General features: G+C 44.1%; 1 protein-coding gene across 4 annotated transcripts in view; it reads left to right on the top strand.

Annotated features, from left to right (window-relative positions):
- Positions 1 to 19,335, top strand: part of LOC115207347 (protein phosphatase 1 regulatory inhibitor subunit 16B) — a 161,376-nt gene that overhangs the window by 108,232 nt on the left and 33,809 nt on the right. For all 4 annotated transcript variants that reach the window (XR_003880986.1, XM_029774368.1, XM_029774369.1 and 1 more), the window contains one exon: positions 7,510 to 7,580. Coding sequence is in view for 3 of the 4 variants with exons in the window: in XM_029774368.1 (XP_029630228.1) it covers positions 7,510 to 7,580 (71 nt within the window). In the remaining variant the exon portion in view is untranslated. The remainder of the gene's footprint in view (positions 1 to 7,509; positions 7,581 to 19,335) is intronic.

Here is a 19,335-nt window from a genome sequence, read left to right as displayed (position 1 = left end):
TTAATGTAATGTGTCTGAAAGCATAGCATGGTTAGTTAATGTAATGGGCCTGAAAGCATAGCATGGTTAGTTAATGTAATGGGCATGGTTAGTTAATGTAATGGGCCTGAAAGCGTAGCATGGTTAGTTAATGTAATCAAATCAAATCAAATCAAATATATTTATATAGCCCTTCGTACATCAGCTGAAATCTCAAAGTGCTGTACAGAAACCCAGCCTAAAACCCCAAACAGCAAGCAATGCATGTGAAAGAAGCACGGTGGCTGGGAAAAACTCCCTAGGAAAAACTCCTGAGAAAGGCCAAAAACCTAGGAAGAAACCTAGAGAGGAACCAGGCTATGAGGGGTGGCCAGTCCTCTTCTGGCTGTGCCGGGTGGATATTATAACAGAACATGGTCAAGATGTTAAAATGTTCGTAAATGACCAGCATGGTCAAATAATAATAATCATAGTAATTGTCGAGGATGCAACAAGCACGTCCGGTGAACAGGTCAGGGTTCCGTAGCCGCAGGCAGAACAGTTGAAACTGGAGCAGCAGCATGGCCAGGTGGACTGGGGACAGCAAGGAGTCATCATGCCAGTTAGTCCTAGGGCTCAGGTCCTCCGAGAGAGAGAAAGAAAGAAAGAAAGAAAGAAAGAAAGAAAGAAAGAAAGAAAGAGAGAATTAGAGAGAGCATATTTACATTCACACAGGACACCGGATAAGACAAGAGAATACTCCAGATGTAACAGACTGACCCTAGCCCCCCGACACATAAACTACTGCAGCATAAATACTGGAGGCTGAGACAGGAGGGGTCAGAAGACACTGTGGCCCCATCCGATGATACCCCCGGACAGGGCCAAACAGGCAGGATATAACCCCACCCACTTTGCCAAAGCACAGCCCCCACACCACTAGAGGGATATCTACAACCACCAACTTACCGTCCGAAGACAAGGCCGAGTATAGCCCACAAAGATGTCCGCCACGGCACAACCCAAGGGGGGGGCGCCAACCCAGACAGGAAGACCACGTCAGTGGCTCAACCTACTCAAGTGACGCACCCCTCCCATGGACGGCATGGAAGAACACCAGTAAGTCAGTGACTCAGCCCCTGTAAAAGGGTTAGAGGCAGAGAATCCCAGTGGGAAGAGGGGAACCGACAAGGCAGAGACAGCAAGGGCGGTTCGTTGCTCCAGCCTTTCCGTTCACCTTCACACTCCTGGGCCAGACTATACTTAATCATAGGACCTACTGAAGAGATAAGTCTTCAGTAAAGACTTAAAGGTTGAGACTGAGTCTGCGTCTCTCACATGGGTAGGCAGACCATTCCATAAAAATGGAGCTCTATAGGAGAAAGCCCTACCTCCAGCCGTTTGCTTAGAAATTCTAGGGACAATTAGGAGGCCTGCGTCTTGTGACCGTAGCGTACGTGTAGGTATGTACGGCAGGACCAAATCGGAAAGATAGGTAGGAGCAAGCCCATGTAATGCTTTGTAGGTTAGCAGTAAAACCTTGAAATCAGCCCTTGCCTTAACAGGAAGCCAGTGTAGGGAAGCTAGCACTGGAGTAATATGATCAAATTTTTTGGTTCTAGTCAGGATTCTAGCAGCCGTATTTAGCACTAACTGAAGTTTGTTTAGTGCTTTATCCGGGTAGCCGGAAAGTAGAGCATTGCAGTAGTCGAGCCTAGAAGTAACAAAAGCATGGATTAATTTTTCTGCGTCATTTTTGGACAGAAAGTTTCTGATTTTTGCAATGTTACGTAGATGGAAAAAAGCTGTCCTTGAAGCAGTCTTGATATGTTCTTCAAAAGAGAGATCAGGGTCCAGAGTAACGCCGAGGTCCTTCACAGTTTTATTTGAGACGACTGTACAACCATCCAGATTAATTGTCAGATTCAACAGAAGATCTCTTTGTTTCTTGGGACCTAGGACAAGCATCTCTGTTTTGTCCGAGTTTAAAAGTAGAAAATTTGCAGCCATCCACTTCCTTATGTCTGAAACACAGGCTTCTAGCGAGGGCAATTTTGGGGCTTCACCATGTTTCATTGAAATGTACAGCTGTGTGTCGTCCGCATAGCAGTGAAATTTAACATTATGTTTTCGAATGACATCCCCAAGAGGTAAAATATATAGTGAAAACAATAGTGGTCCTAGAACGGAACCTTGAGGAACACCGAAATTTACAATTGATTTGTCAGAGGACGAACCATTCCCAGAGACAAACTGATATCTTTCCGACAGATAAGATCTAAACCAGGCCAGAACTTGTCCATGTAGACCAATTTGGGTTTCCAATCTCTCCAAAAGAATGTGGTGATCGATGGTATCAAAAGCGGCACTAAGATCTAGGAGCATGAGGACAGATGCAGAGCCTCGGTCTGACGTCATTAAAAGGTCATTTACCACCTTCACAAGTGCAGTCTCAGTGCTATGATGGGGTCTAAAACCAGACTGAAGCGTTTCGTATACATTGTTTGTCTTCAGGAAGGCAGTGAGTTGCTGCGCAACAACTTTTTCTAAAATTTTTGAGAGGAATGGAAGATTCGATATAGGCCGATAGTTTTTTATAATTTCTGGGTCAAGATTCGGCTTTTTCAAGAGAGGCTTTATTACTGCCACTTTTAGTGAGCTTGGTACACATCCGGTGGATAGAGAGACGTTTATTATGTTCAACATAGGAGGGCCAAGCACAGGAAGCAGCTCTTTCAGTAGTTTAGTTGGAATAGGGTCCAGTATGCAGCTTGAGGGTTTGGAGGCCATGATTATTTTCATCATTATGTCAAGAGATATAGTACTAAAACACTTTAGTATCTCCCTTGAGCCAAGGTCCTGGCAGAGTTGTGCAGACTCTGGACAATGAAGCCCTGGAGGAATACCCAGATTTAAAGAGGAGTCCGTAATTTGCTTTCTGATGATCATGATCTTTTCCTCAAAAAAGTTCATAAATTTATTACTGCTGAAGTCAAAGCCATCCTCCATTTGCGAATCCTGCTTTTTAGTTAGCTTTGCGACAGTGTCAAAAAGAAATTTCGGATTGTTCTTATTTTCCTCAATTAAGTTGGAAAAATAGGATGATCGTGCAGCAGTGAGGGCTCTTCGATACTGCACGGTACTGTCTTTCCAAGCTAGTCGGAAGACTTCCAGTTTAGTGTAGCGCCATTTCCGTTCCAATTTTCTGGAAGCTTGCTTCAGAGCTCGTGTATTTTCTGTATACCAGGGAGCTAGTTTCTTATGACAGATGTTTTTAATTTTTAGGGGTGCAACTGCATCTAGGGTATTGCGCAAGGTTGAATTGAGTTCCTCGGTTAGGTGGTTAACTGATTCTTGTCCTCTGACGTCCTTGGGTAGGCAGAGGGAGTCTGGAAGGGCATCAAGGAATCTTTGGGTTGTCTGAGAATTTATAGCACGACTTTTAATCTTCCTTGGTTGGGGTCTGAGCAGATTATTTGTTGCAATTGTAAACGCAATAAAATGGTGGTCCGATAATCCAGGATTATGAGGAAAAACATTAAGATCCACAACATTTATTCCATGGGACAAAACTAGGTCCAGAGTATGACTGTGGCAGTGAGTAGGTCCAGAGACATGTTGGACAAAACCCACTGAGTCGATGATGGCTCCGAAAGCCTTTTGGAGTGGGTCTGTGGACTTTTCCATGTGAATGTTAAAGTCACCAAAAATTAGAATATTACCTGCTATGACTACAAGATCCGATAGGAATTCAGGGAACTCAGTAAGGAACACTGCATATGGCCCAGGAGGCCTGTAAACAGTAGCTATAAAAAGTGATTGAGTAGGCTGCATAGATTTCATGACTAGAAGCTCAAAAGACGAAAACGTCATTGTTTTTTTTTTTTGTAAATTGAAATTTGCTATCGTAAATGTTAGCAACACCTCCGCCTTTGCCGGATGCACGGGGGGTTTGGTCACTAGTGTAACCAGGGGGTGAGGCCTCATTTAACACAGTAAATTCATCAGGCTTAAGCCATGTTTCAGTCAGGCCAATCACATCAAGATTATGATCAGTGATTAGTTCATTGACTATAACTGCCTTGGAAGTGAGGGATCTAACATTAAGTAACCCAATTTTGAGATGTGAAGTATCACAATCTCTTTCAATAATGGCAGGAATGGAGGAGGTCTTTATACTAGTAAGATTACTGAAGCGAACACCGCCATTTTTAATTTTGCCCAACCAAGATCGAGGCACAGACACGGTCTCAATGGGGAAAGCTGAGCTGACTACGCTAACTGTGCTAATGGCAGACTCCACTAAGCTGGCAGGCTGGCTAACAGCCTGTTGCCTGGCCTGCACCCTATTTCATTGTGGAGCTAGAGGAGTTAGAGCCCTGTCTATGTTCGTAGATAAGATGAGAACACCCCTCCAGCTAGGATGGAGTCCGTCACTCCTCAGCAGGCCAGGCTTGGTCCTGTTTGTGGGTGAATCCCAGAAAGAGGGCCAGTTATCTACAAATTCTATCTTTTGGGAGGGGCAGAAAACAGTTTTCATCCAGCGATTGAGTTGTGAGACTCTGCTGTAGAGCTCATCACTCCCCCTAACTGGGAGGGGGCCAGAGACAATTACTCGATGCCGACACATCTTTCTAGCTGATTTACACGCTGAAGCTATATTGCGCTTGGTGACCTCTGACTGTTTCATCCTAACATCGTTGGTGCCGACGTGGATAACAATATCTCTATACTCTCTACACTCGCCAGTTTTAGCTTTAGCCAGCACCGTCTTTAGATTAGCCTTAACGTCGGTAGCCCTGCCCTGGTAAACAGTGTATGATCGCTGGATGATTAGTTTTAAGTCTAATACTGCGGGTAATGGAGTCGCCAATGACTAGGGTTTTCAATTTGTCAGAGCTAATGGTGGGAGCCGTCGGCGTCTCAGACCCCACAACGGGAGGAGCAGAGACCAGAGAAGTCTCGGCCTCCGACTCCGACTCGCTTAACGGGGAGAACCGGTTGAAAGTTTCTGTCGGCTGAATAAGCGACACCGGTTGAGCATTCCTACAGCGTTTCCCTCCAGAAGCCATGAGAAAGATGTCCGGCTGCGGGGACCGTGCGAGGGGATTTATACTAACGTTACTATCTCTACTTACTGGTGGTACAGACGCTGTTTCATCCTTTCCTACACTGAAATGACCCTTGCCTAACGATTGCGTCTGAAGCTGGGCTTGCAGCACAGCTATCCTTGCCGTAAGGCGATCGTTCTCCTGTATATTATGAGTACAACGACTGCAATTAGAAGGCATCATGTTAATGTTACTTAGCTTCGGCTGTTTGAAGTCCTGACGAACCATGTCCAGATAAAACCTCCGGGGTAGGAAAGTTGAATGAAAAAAAAAGTTGAGTGAGGGAAAAAGTAAAAATATACGGTAATGAAAAAGTAAAAACCGTCAGGTAGCAAAGTAAAAACGGCAACAAAAACGCACAACAGCGTAAACAAGTCTGCAAGTTGTGACCGGAAACAGGAAACAATGCATCGGCCTGCCTGGCTGTATTCAGTTAGCCAAGTGTGCACCAGTCCAAAAACCATGGGCATGGTTAGTTAATGTAATGGGTCTGGTTAGTTAATGTAATGGGCATGGTTAGTTAATGTAATGGGTCTGAAAGCGTGGCATGGTTAGTTAATGTAATGGGCATGGTTAGTTAATGTAATGGGTCTGGTTAGTTAATGTAATGGGCATGGTTAGTTAATGTAATGGGTCTGAAAGCGTAGCATGGTTAGTTAATGTAATGGGCATGGTTAGTTAATGTAATGGGTCTTAAAGCGTAGCATGGTTAGTTAATGTAATGTGTCTGAAAGCGTAGCATGGTTAGTTAATTTAATGGGCCTGAAAGCGTAGCATGGTTAGTTAATGTAATGGACATGGTTAGTTAATGTAATGGGCATGGTTAGTTAATGTAATGGGTCTGAAAGCGTAGCATGGTTAGTTAATGTAATGGGCATGGTTAGTTAATGTAATGGGTCTTAAAGCGTAGCATGGTTAGTTAATGTAATGTGTCTGAAAGCGTAGCATGGTTAGTTAATTTAATGGGCCTGAAAGCGTAGCATGGTTAGTTAATGTAATGGACATGGTTAGGTAATGTAATGTGTCTGAAAGCATAGCATGGTTAGTTAATGTAATGGGTCTGAAAGCGTAGCATGGTTAGTTAATGTACTGGGCATGGTTAGTTAATGTAATGGGCCTGAAAGCGTAGCATGGTTAGTTAATGTACTGGGTCTGAAAGCGTAGCATGGTTAGTTAATGTAATGGGCCTGAAAGCGTAGCATGGTTAGTTAATGTAATATGTCTGAAAGCGTAGCATGGTTAGTTAATGTAATGGACATGGTTAGTTATTGTAATGGGCCTGAAAGCGTAGCATGGTTAGTTAATGTAATGGGCATGGTTAGTTAATGTAATGGGTCTGGTTAGTTAATGTAATGGGCATGGTTAGTTAATGTAATGGGTCTGAAAGCGTGGCATGGTTAGTTAATGTAATGGGCATGGTTAGTTAATGTAATGGGCATGGTTAGTTAATGTAATGTGTCTGAAAGCGTAGCATGGTTAGTTAATGTAATGGGCATGGTTAGTTAATGTAATGGGTCTTAAAGCGTAGCATGGTTAGTTAATGTAATGGGTCTGAAAGCGTAGCATGGTTAGTTAATGTAATGGGTCTGAAAGCGTAGCATGGTTAGTTAATGTAATGGGCCTGGTTAGTTAATGTACTGGGTCTGAAAGCGTAGCATGGTTAGTTAATGTAATGTGTCTGAAAGCGTAGCATGGTTAGTTAATTTAATGGGCCTGAAAGCGTAGCATGGTTAGTTAATGTAATGGACATGGTTAGTTAATTTAATGGGCCTGAAAGCGTAGCATGGTTAGTTAATGTAATGTGTCTGAAAGCGTAGCATGGTTAGTTAATTTAATGGGCCTGAAAGCATAGCATGGTTAGTTAATGTAATGGGCATGGTTAGTTAATGTAATGGGCCTGAAAGCGTAGCATGGTTAGTTAATGTAATGGGTCTGAAAGCGTAGCATGGTTAGTTAATGTAATGGGCCTGAAAGCGTAGCATGGTTAGTTAATGTAATGGGCATGGTTAGTTATTGTAATGGGCCTGAAAGCGTAGCATGGTTAGTTAATGTACTGGGTCTGAAAGCGTAGCATGGTTAGTTAATGTAATGGGCCTGAAAGCGTAGCATGGTTAGTTAATGTAATGGGCCTGAAAGCGTAGCATGGTTAGTTAATGTACTGGGCATGGTTAGTTAATGTAATGGGTCTGAAAGCGTAGCATGGTTAGTTAATGTAATGGGCCTGAAAGCGTAGCATGGTTAGTTAATGTAATGGGCATGGTTAGTTAATGTAATGGGCCTGAAAGCGTAGCATGGTTAGTTAATGTAATGGGTCTGAAAGCGTAGCATGATTAGTTAATGTAATGGGCCTGAAAGCGTAGCATGATTAGTTAATGTAATGGGCCTGAAAGCGTAGAATGGTTAGTTAATGTGTTCCTCTCTATTTATCCCTCTGTTCCAGTACGTTACCTGTTGAAGAACAACGTCAGTCCAGACCTGTGCAACGAGGACGGTCTTACTGCTCTGCACCAGGTGAGTGTCCCTCTGGAGAGTCACTGGACCACTGAAGAGTCTAAAAATAAGGCCGTAATTCACTAATTGTTGATGGTGTCTTTTCCACGTTTTGCTCTCAGTAAAGGTCAGTACATACACAGGCGTCGTACACAGGCGTTGTACGCAAATCACATTTTATTGGTCACTTACACGTGTTTAGCAGATGTTATTGCGGGTGTACCCCCAAGCCGTAAGACTCCTGAACAGGTAATCAAATGGCTACCCGGACTATTTGCATTGTGTGCCCACCCCAACCCCTCTTTTACGCTGCTGCTTCTCTCTGTTTATCATATATCATATATAACCATACCTACATGTACATACTACCTCAATCAGCCCGACTAACTGGTGTCTGTATATAGCCTCTCTACTGTTATAGCCTCTCTACTGTATATAGCCTCGCTACTGTATATAGCCTCGCTACTGTTATAGTCTCTCTACTGTTATAGACTCGCTACTGTTATAGCCTCTCTACTGTATATAGCCTCTCTACTGTATATAGCCTCGCTACTGTATATAGCCTCGCTACTGTATATAGCCTCTCTACTGTTATAGGCTCGCTACTGTATATAGCCTCTCTACTGTTATAGACTCTCTACTGTTATAGCCTCGCTACTGTTATAGCCTCTCTACTGTTATAGCCTCTCTACTGTTATAGCCTCGCTACTGTATATAGCCTCTCTACTGTTATAGCCTCTCTACTGTTATAGCCTCGCTATTGTTATAGCCTCTCTACTGTTATAGCCTCGCTACTGTTATAGCCTCTCTACTGTTATAGCCTCGCTACTGTTATAGCCTCGCTACTGTTATAGCCTCTCTACTGTTATAGCCTCGCTACTGTTATAGCCTCGCTATTGTTATAGCCTCGCTACTGTATATAGCCTCTCTACTGTTATAGCCTCGCTACTGTTATAGCCTCTCTACTGTTATAGCCTCGCTACTGTTATAGCCTCTCTACTGTTATAGCCTCGCTACTGTATATATCCTCTCTACTGTATATAGCCTCTCTACTGTTATAGCCTCTCTACTGTTATAGCCTCTTTACTGTATATAGCCTCGCTACTGTTATATCCTCGCTACTGTATATAGCCTCTCTACTGTTATAGCCTCTCTACTGTTATAGCCTCGCTACTGTTATAGCCTCTCTACTGTTATAGACTCGCTACTGTTATAGCCTCTCTACTGTTATAGCCTCGCTACTGTTATAGCCTCTCTACTGTTATAGCCTCGCTACTGTATATAGCCTCGCTACTGTATATAGCCTCTCTACTGTTATAGCCTCGCTACTGTTATAGCCTCGCTACTTTCACTGCCTGCAGCCTCCAGCCCGGGGGAGGGAGTTGTGTGTGGAATAGAGCCACTATGAAAGGAACCACAACATTAAAAAACCCTGAAGGGATTTCGGCTATACAACTGTGTATGTTCTGAGTCTTCCACAAAAGACTGATGACAGTAACACCTAAAGATGACCACACCAACAATATATTCATATTCAATTAAAATGATTCAAAACTAAACGCTGACATTGTGGCCACTTTAATAAATGGAACACTAGTCACTTTAATAATGCCACTTTAAGAATGTTTATGTATCTCACATTACTCATCTCATATATATATACTGTATACTTCACTATCTATTCCTTACTATCTATTGTGTCTTGGGGCGGCAGGCAGCCTAGTGGTTAGAGCGTTGGACTAGTAACTGAAAGGTTGCTGGATCGAATCGACAAGGTAAAAATCTGTTGTTCTGACCCTGAACAAGGCAGTTAACCCACTGTTCCCCGGTAGACAATCATTGTAAATATGAATTTGTAATTAACTGACTTTCCTAGTTAAATAAAGGTTACACATTCTTTTGTGTGGGATTTGTATGCGTGTCTCTCTCTGTAAACACACGTTGAGAGGCACACGTCCAGCCACTAAACAAGCCCTGTGCAGATCAAATCAAATGTATTTATAAAGCCCTTCTTACATCAGCTGATATCTCAAAGTGCTGTACAGAAACCCAGCCTAAAACCCCAAACAGCAAGCAATGCAGGTGTAGAAGCACGGTGGCTAGGAAAAACTCCCTAGAAAGGCCAAAACCTAGGAAGAAACCTAGAGAGGAACCAGGCTATGAGGGGTGGCCAGTCCTCTTCTGGCTGTGCCGGGTGGAGATTATAACAGAACATGGCCAAGATGTTCAAATGTTCATAAATGACCAGCATGGTCAAATAATAATAATCACAGTAGTTGTCGAGGGTGCAACAAGTCAGCACCTCAAGAGTAAATGTCAGTTGGCTTTTCATAGCCAATCATTGAGAGTATCTCTACCGCTCCTGCTGTCTCTAGAGAGTTGAAAACAGCAGGTCTGGGACAGGTAGCACGTCCGGTGAACAGGTCAGGGTTCCATAGCCGCAGGCAGAACAGTTGAAACTGGAGCAGCAGCACGGCCAGGTGGACTGGGGACAGCAAGGAGTCATCATGCCAGGTAGTCCTGAGGACACCGGATAAGACAGGAGAAATACTCCAGATATAACAGACTGACCCTGGCCCCCCGACACAAACTACTGCAGCATAAATACTGGAGGCTGAGACAGGAGGGGTCAGGAGACACTGTGGCCCCATCTGATGATACCCCCGGACAGGGCCAAACAGGCAGGATATAACCCCACACCACTAGAGGGATGTCTTCAAACACCAACTTACCATCCTGAGACAAGGCCGAGTATAGCCCACAAAGATCTCCGCCACGGCACAACCCAAGGGGGGGCGCCAACCCAGACAGGAAGACCACGTCAGTGACGCACCCCTCCTAAGGACGGCATGGAAGAGCACCAGTAAGCCAGTGACTCAGCCCCTGTAATAGGGTTAGAGGCAGAGAATCCCAGTGGAGAGATGGGAACCGGCCAGGCAGAGACAGCAAGGGCGGTTCGTTGCTCCAGAGCCTTTCCGTTCACCTTCACACTCCTGGGCCAGACTACACTCAATCATAGGACCCACTGAAGAGATGAGTCTTCAGTAGACTTAAAGGTTGAGACAGAGTCTGCGTCTCTCACATGGTTTGGCAGACCATTCCATGAAAATGGAGCTCTATCGGAGAAAGCCCTGCCTCCAGCTGTTTGCTTAGAAATTCTAGGGACAATTAGGAGGCCTGCATCTTGTGACCGTAGCATACGTGTAGGGTATGTACGGCAGGACCAAATCGGAAAGATAGGTAGGAGCAAGCCCATGTAATGCTTTGTAGGTTAGCAGTAAAACCTTGAAATCAGACCTTTGCTTTAACAGGAAGCCAGTGTAGAGTAATATGATCAAAGTTGTTGGTTCTAGTCAGGATTCTAGCAGCCGTATTTAGCACTAACTGAAGTTTATTTAGTGCTTTATCCGGGTAGCCGGAAAGTAGAGCATTGCAGTAGTCCAACCTAGAAGTAACAAATGCATGGATTTATTTTTCTGTATCATTTTTGGACAGAAAGTTTCTGATTTTTGCAATGTTACGTAGATGGAAAAAAGCTGTCCTTGAAACAGTCTTGATATGTTCTTCAAAAGAGAGATCAGGGTCCAGAGTAACGCCGAGGGCCTTCACAGTTTTATTTGAGACGACTGTACAACCATCAAGATTAATTGTCAGATTCAACAGAAGTCTTGGGACCTAGAACAAGCATCTCTGTTTTGTCCGAGTTTAAAATTAGAACGTTTGCAGCCATCCACTTCTTTGTGTCTGAAACACAGGCTTCTAGCGAGGGCAATTTTGGGGTTTCACCATGTTTCATTGAAATGTACAGCTGTGTGTCATCCGCATAGCAGTGAAATTTAACATGATGTTTTCGAATGACATCCGCAAGAGGTAAAAATATATAGTGAAAAGAATAGTGGTCCTAAAACGGAACCTTGAGGAACACCGAAATTTACAGTTGATTTGTCAGAGGACAAACCATTCACAGAGACAAACTGATATCTTTCCGACAGATAAGATCTAAACCAGGCCAGAACTTTTCAGTGTAGACCAATTTGGGTTTACGATCTCTCCAAAAGAATGTGGTGATCGATGGTATCAAAAGCAGCACTAAGATCTAGGAGCACGAGGACAGATGCAGGGCCTCGGTCTGATGCCATTAAAAGGTCATTTACCACCTTCACAAGTGCAGTCTCAGTGCTATGATGGGGTCTAAAACCAGACTGAAGCGTTTCGTATATATTGTTTGTCTTTAGGAAGGCAGTGAGTTGCTGCGCAACAGCTTTTTCAAAATCTTTTGAGAGGAATGGAAGATTCGATATAGGCCGATTTGTTTATTATATTTTCTGGGTCAAGATTTTACTTTTTCAAGAGAGGCTTTATTACTGCCACTTTTAGTGAGTTTGGTACACATCCGGTGGATAGAGAGACGTTTATTATGTTCAACATAGGAGGGCCAAGCACAGGAAGCAGCTCTTTCAGTAGTTTAGTTGGAATAGGGTCCAGTATGGAGCTTGAAGGTTTAGAGGCCATGATTATTTTCATCATTGTGTCAAGAGATATAGTCCTAAAACACTTTAGTGTCTCCCTTGATCCTAGGTCCTGGCAGAGTTGTGCAGACTCAGGACAACGGAGCTTTGGAGGAATATGCAGATTTAAAGAGGAGTCCGTAATTTGCTTTCTAATGATCATGATCTTTTCCTCGAATAAGTTCATGAATTTATTACTGCTGAAGTGAAAGCCATCCTCTCTTGGGGAATGCTGCTTTTAAGTTAGCTTTGCGACAGTATCAAAAATAAATTTTGGATTGTTCTTATTTTCCTCAATTAAGTTGGAAAAATAGGATGATCAAGCAGCAGTGAGGGCTCTTCGATACTGCACGATACTGTCTTTCCAAGCTAGTCGGAAGACTTCCAGTTTGGTGTAGCGCCATTTCCGTTCCAATTTTCGGGAAGCTTGCTTCAGAGCTCGTGTATTTTCTGTATACCAGGGAGCTAGTTTCTTATGACAAATGTTTTTAGTTTTTAGGGGTGCAACTGCATCTAGGGTATTGCGCAAGGTTAAATTGAGTTCCTCAGTTAGGGGGTAACTGATTTTTGTCCTCCAACGTCCTTGGGTAGGCAGAGGGAGTCTGGAAGGGCATCAAGGAATCTTTGGGTTGTCTGAGAATTTATAGCACGACTTTTGATGCTCCTTGGTTGGGGTCTGAGCAGATTGTTTGTTGCGATTGCAAACGCAATAAAATGGTGGTCCGATAGTCCAGGATTATGGGGAAAAACATTAAGATCCACAACATTTATTCCATGGGACAGAACTAGGTCCAGAGTATGACTGGGGCAGTGAGTAGGTCCAGAGACATGTTGGACAAAACCCACTGAGTCGATGATGAAAGCCTTTTGGAGTGGGTCTGTGGACTTTTTCATGTGAATTTTAAAGTCACCAAAAATGTGAATATTATCTGCTATGACTACAATGTCCGATAGGAATTCAGGGAACTCTGGGAATGCTGTATATGTCCCAGGAGGCCTGTAAACAGTAGCTATAAAAAGTGATTGAGTAGGCTGCATAGATTTCATGACTAGAAGCTCAAAAGACGAAAACGTAGTTTTTTTTTGTAAATTGAAATTTGCTATCATAAATGTTAGCAACACCTCCGCCTTTGCGGGATGCACGGGGGATATGGTCACTAGTGTAACCAGGAGGTGAGGCCTCATTTAACACAGTAAATTCATCAGGCTTAAGCCATGTTTCAGTCAGGCCAATCACATCACGATTATGATCAGTTCATTGACTATAACTGCCTTGGAAGTGAGGGATCTAACATTAAGTAACCCTATTTTAAGATGTGAGGTATCACAATCTCTTTCAATAATGGCAGGAATGGAGGAGGTCTTAATTCCAGTGAGATTGCTAAGGCGAACCATGTTTAGTTTTGCCCAAACTAGGTTGAGGCACAGACACGGTCTCAATGGGGAAAGCTGAGCTGACTACACTGACTGTACTAGTGGCAGACTCCACTAAGCTGGCAGGCTGGCTAACAGCCTGCTGCCTGGCCTGCACCTTATCTCACCCTAGAGGAGTTAGAGCCCTGTCTATGTTCGTAGATAAGATGAGAGCACCCCTCCAGCTAGGATGGAGTCCATCACTCCTCAACAGGCCAGGCTTGGTCCTGTTTGTGGGTGAGTCCCAGAAAGAGCCCGATTGTCACGATTGTCGTAAGGAGTGGACCAAAACGCAGCGGGAAAATGTATACTCATCTTCTTTTTTTATTTGAAGAAGGAAAAACAAAATAAACACGTATACAAAACAAACGACTCCAAACAGTCCTGTCAGGTGCAACAAACACTAAACCAGGAAATAACTACCCACAAACCCTCATAGAACAAACACCCCTATAAATAGGACCTTCAATCAGAGGCAACGAGAAGCAGCTGCCTCCAATTGAAGGTCAACCCAATAAACACCACATAGAAATAGACCAACTAGAAATAACATAGAAATACACTAACATAGAACATAACCCAAACAACCCCGAAACACCCTAAACAAACACCCCCTGCCACGCCCTGACCAAACTACAATAACAAACAACCCCTTTACTGTTCAGGACGTGACACCAATTATCTACAAATTCTATCTTTTGGGAGTGGCAGAAAACCGTTTTCAACCAGCGATTGAGTTGTGAGACTCTGCTGTAGAGCTCATCACACTCCTAACTGGGAGGGGGCCAGAGACAATTACTCGATGCCGACACATCTTTCTAGCTGATTTACACGCTGAAGCTATGTTGCGCTTGGTGACCTCTGACTGTTTCATCCTAACATCGTTGGTGCCGACGTGGATAACAATATCTCTATACTCTCTACACTCGCCAGCTTTAGCCAGCACCATCTTCAGATTAGCCTTAACGTCGGTAGCCCTGCCCTGGTAAACAGTGTATGATCGCTGGATGATTCGTTTTAAGTCTAATACTGCGGGTAATGGAGTCGCCAGTGACTAGGGTTTTCAATTTGTCAGAGCTAATGGTGGGAAGCTTCGGCGTCTCAGAACCCGTAACGGGAGGAGTAGAGACCAGAGAAGGCTCGGCCTCTGACTCCGACCCGCTGCTTAATGGGGAGAACCGGTTGAAAGTTTCTGTCGGCTGAATGAGTGACACCGGTTGAGCATTCCTACAGCGTTTCCCTCTAGAAGCTATGAGAAAGTTGTCCGGCTGCGAGGACCGTGCGAGGGGATTTATACTAACGTTACTATCTCTACTTACTGGTGGTACAGACGCTGTTTCATCCTTTCCTACACTGAAATCACCCTTGCCTATGTAACAGTGTAGGTTCCGTCCCTCTCTTCGCCCCAACCCGGGCTCGAACCAGGGACCCTTGCACACATCAACAACTGACACCCACGAAGCATCGTTACCCATCGCGCCACAAAAGCCGCGGCCCTTGCAACGCAAGGGGAAACCCTACTTCAAGTCTCAGAGCGAGTGACGTCACCGCTTGAAACGCTATTAGCGCGCACCACCGCTAACTAACTAGCCATTTCACATCGGTTACACCTAACGATTGCGTCTGAAGCTGGGCTTGCAGCACAGCTATCCTCGCCGTAAAGCGATCATTCTCCTGTATATTATGAGTACAACGACTGCAATTAGAAGGCATCGTGTTAATGTTACTTAGCTTCGGCTGTTTGAAGTCCTGACGAACCATGTCCAGATAAAACGTCCGGAGTGAAAAAGTTGAATGAAAAAAGTTGAGTGAGGGAAAAACAAAAAATATAAACTGTAATTAAAAAGTAAAAACCGTAAAGTTGTCAGGTAGCAAAGTAAGGTTGGCAACAAAAGGCACAGCAGCACATAAACAAGTCTGCAAGTTGTGGTCGATATTAGATTGGGTAATATCGACCACATAATGAGTTGTTATTTAGGATAGAAGGTGAATCAGTGATTCGGCACAATGCTTTTCTCAGGCTGATCATCTAAAAGACTGGTACACACTGAATAATGCAGAGGTCTGTCTGTCTCTCTGTGCCTGCTTCCCTGCCTGCCTGCCTGCCTGCCTGCCTGCCTGCCTGCCTGCCTGCCTGCCTGCCTGCCTGTCTGTCTGCCTGCCTGCCTGTCTCTGTGTCTGTCTGTCTGTCTGTCTGTCTGTCTGTCTGTCTGTCTGTCTGTCTGTCTGTCTGTCTGTCTGTCAGACCACTGGGTGGGTGGTACTACTTATTTTCTTTAATGGAAAATAAAGTGAAAGTTTCTCCTCCCTCTCCTCTCTCTCCTCCCTCTCTCTCCTCTCTCTCTCTTCTCTCCCCCTACTCCTCCTCTCTCCTCTCTCTCTCCCCTCTCCTCTCTCCTCTCTCTCCTCTCTTCTTCAAATCAAATCAAATGTTATTGGTCACATACACATGTTATTGCGAATGTAGCGATATGCTTCTATATCCGACAGTGCAGCAGTGTCTAACAGGTAATATCTAACAATTCCACAGTGAAATCTAATATCTAACAAATTCCACTACAAAACCTAATACACACAATCTAGTAAAGGAATGGGATGATAATATATTAGTTTAAAATATATGGATGAGCAGTGAAAGAGCAGCAAAGATGCAATAGATAGTAAAGAATAGATAGTGAAGTATACGTTATACATTATATACATATGAGATGAGTAATGTAAGATATGTAAACATTATTAAAGTGGTATTATTAAAGTGACTAGTGATCCATTTATTAAAGTGGCCAATGATTTCAAGTCTGTATGTAGGCAGCCGCCTCTCTGTGCTAGTGATGGCTGTTTAACAGTCTGATGGCCTTGAGATTGAAAAACAGCTTCTATCTCTCAGTCCCAGCTTAGATGCACCTGTACTGACCTCGCCTTCTGGATGGTAACGGGGTGAACAGGCAGTGGCTCGGTTGGTTATTATCCTTGATTATCTTTTTGGCCTTCCTGTGACATCGGGTGTTGTAGTTCTCCTGGAGGGCAGGTCGTTTTCCGGAGAGCCTTGTGGTTGAGGGCGGTGCAGTTGTCATACCAGGCGGTGATACAGCCCGACAGGATGCTCTCAATTGTGCACCTGTAAAAGTTAATGAAGGTTTTCAGTGACAAGCCAACATTTTTCAGCCTCCTGAGGTTGAAGAGGCGCTGTTGTGCCTCCTTCACCACACTGTCTGTGTGGGTGGACCATTTCAGTTTGTCAGTGATGTGTACGCCGAGGAACTTAAAACATTCCACCTTCTCCACTGCTGTCCCGTCGATGTGGATAGGGGGGTGCTCCCTCTGCTGTTTCCTGAAGTCCACGATCATCTCTTTTGTTTTGCTGACATTGAGTGAGAGGTTAGTTTCCTGACACCACACTCAGAGGGCCCTCACCTCCCTGTAGGCTGTCTCGTCGTTGTTGGTAATCAAGCCCACTACTGTTGTGTCGTCTGCAAACTTGATGATTGAGTTGGAGGCGTACATGGCCATGCAGTCGTGGGTGAACGGGGAGTACAGGAGTGGGCTGAGAATGCACCCTTGTGGAGCCCCAGTGTTGAGGATCAACGGAGTGGAGATGTTGTTTCCTACCTTCACCCGTCAGGAAGTCCAGGAACCAGTTGCACAGGTTGGGGTCAAGACCTAGGGTCTCAAGCTTAATGATGAGTTCGGAGGGTACTATGGTGTTTCAATGCTGAGCTGTAGTCAATGAACAGCATTCGGAACATATCCCAGTCCACGTGATCGAAGCAATCTTGAAGCGTGGAATCCGATTGGTCAGACCAGCGTTGAATAGACCTAAGCGTGGACGCTTCATGTTTTAGTTTCTGCCTATAAGAGGGGAGAAACAAGATGGAGTCATGGTCAGGTTTGCCAAAAGGAAGGCGGGGGAGGGCCTTGTATGCATCGTGGAAGTTAGAGGAGCGGTGGTCGAGTGAGTTAATCGCTCGTGTACTGCAATCAATATGCTGATAGAATTTAGGTAGCCTTGTTCTCAGATTAGCTTTGTTAAAATCCCCAGCTACAATAAATGCAGCCTCAGGATATGTTGTTTCCAGTTTGCATAAAGTCCAGTGAAGTTCCTTGAGGACCATCATGGTATCGGCTTGCGGAGATACACCGCTGTAACTATAACTGAGTTCTCTTGGGAGATAATACGGTCGGCATTTGATTGTGAGGAATTCTAGGTCAGGTGAACAAAAGGACTTGAGTTCGTGTATGTTGTTACAATTACACCATGAGTCGTCAATCATGAAACATACACCCCCGCCCTTCTTCTTAGCAGAGAGATGTTTGTTCCTGTTGCCGCGAAGCACTGAAAATCCCATTGGCTGTACGGACTCCGACATGTTACAATCCCAGATATCTCTTTGGAAAGCAACTCTTGTCCTAATTTTGTCGACTTTGTTAGCTAAGGACTGGACATTAGCGCGTAATATACTCAGAAGCGGTGGGTGGTGTGCGCGCATCCGAAGCCTCATTAGAAGACCTCTCTGGTACCCTCTCCTCCGGCAGCGTTGTTTTGGGTCGGCCTCTGGAATCAGTTCAAATGCCCTGGGAGGTGCAGACAAAGGATCCGCTTTGGGAAAGTCGTATTCCTGGTCGTTGTGCTGGTTGTGCGGGTAAGTTGACGTCTCTGATATCCAATAGTTCTTCCCAGCTGTATGTAATAACACTTAATGTTTTCTGGGCTAGCAATGTAAGAAATAATACATTACAAAACAAAATACTGCACCGTTTCCTAAGAACTAGAAGCTAAGCTGCCATCTCAAACTTCATTTCCTGTGAGATTTTTAATGTGAAGAGGGGGCGAGACTACATTTTCAGAGTTTTATATGTTCCGCTGGTCTGTCAGTAGCATAGAAATGAAGTGAATCATTCCATTTCTATGGTCAGAACCTCACCTCAAAGTGTGTGTAATGTCTTGGTTTTACTCTCTCCCTGGGACATTATTCCACGGGTGTCATGTGTCGACAGGGGATTGTGCCTCAATGTGGGAGCACCATTGATTTGTTAGATATTTGTGGTTATTTCTGGGGTTAGAAAAGACTTGCATGTGTAGACAAAGAGATTACATTAAATCCCAGAAGATAACATGAAAGTATCATACAATAACTTACATCCAATTGTGGTCCTCTGGATAAAAATCTGGCCAATTGATTGTACACGGACATACGTGAGAAACACACACTAGCTTTGTGTTATTCTCAACCTGCTGCAGAGACTGTGAAAGTCCTTGTGTTAGAGGGAACTTGTGGGGGTGTTCTTTTTTAAAATAATTTAACCTTCCTCTTTTGATGAATGTTGACGTGCTTCCTATCTAGTCAGGATCTAAACTACTAGAGTCAATGAAACAGTTAGCCCTGTGACACTAAGCTACTGCACCTCTATATTAGCGTGTGTGTGTGTGTGTGTGTGTGTGTGTGTGTGTGTGTGTGTGTGTGTGTGTGTGTGTGTGTGTGTGTGTGTGTGTGTGTGTGTGTGTGTGTGTGTGTGTGTGTGTGTGTGTGTGGTGTGTGTGTGTGTGTGTGTGAGAGAGAACTGTCTGACAGCAGAAGAGATGAAGCAACAAAGGCCCACGGTGTCGGTAGGGCTAGGTGAAGTAACGTAAATTATAGCTACAGTGGGAAAATGTTTCTTTTTAAACTGAAAGTACCAGGAAGTAACTATTGTTACCACACTATTTCCTATCCATACCAGGGAAATACTAGTGGAAACAGTGACGTAAAATACATGGGTAGGCCGACCAAATATTTTACAATAATACAGCCCTAGTAACTGGTTGAAAATGTAGTTAAACCTGGTTTACAATGTCAATGTTGCATTTGTATTCTCAT

This window comes from Salmo trutta, chromosome 14 (genome assembly GCF_901001165.1).
Source record: "Salmo trutta chromosome 14, fSalTru1.1, whole genome shotgun sequence".
Taxonomy (NCBI): Eukaryota; Metazoa; Chordata; class Actinopteri; order Salmoniformes; family Salmonidae; genus Salmo; species Salmo trutta.
This window is presented reverse-complemented; position numbering and strand designations above follow the sequence as displayed.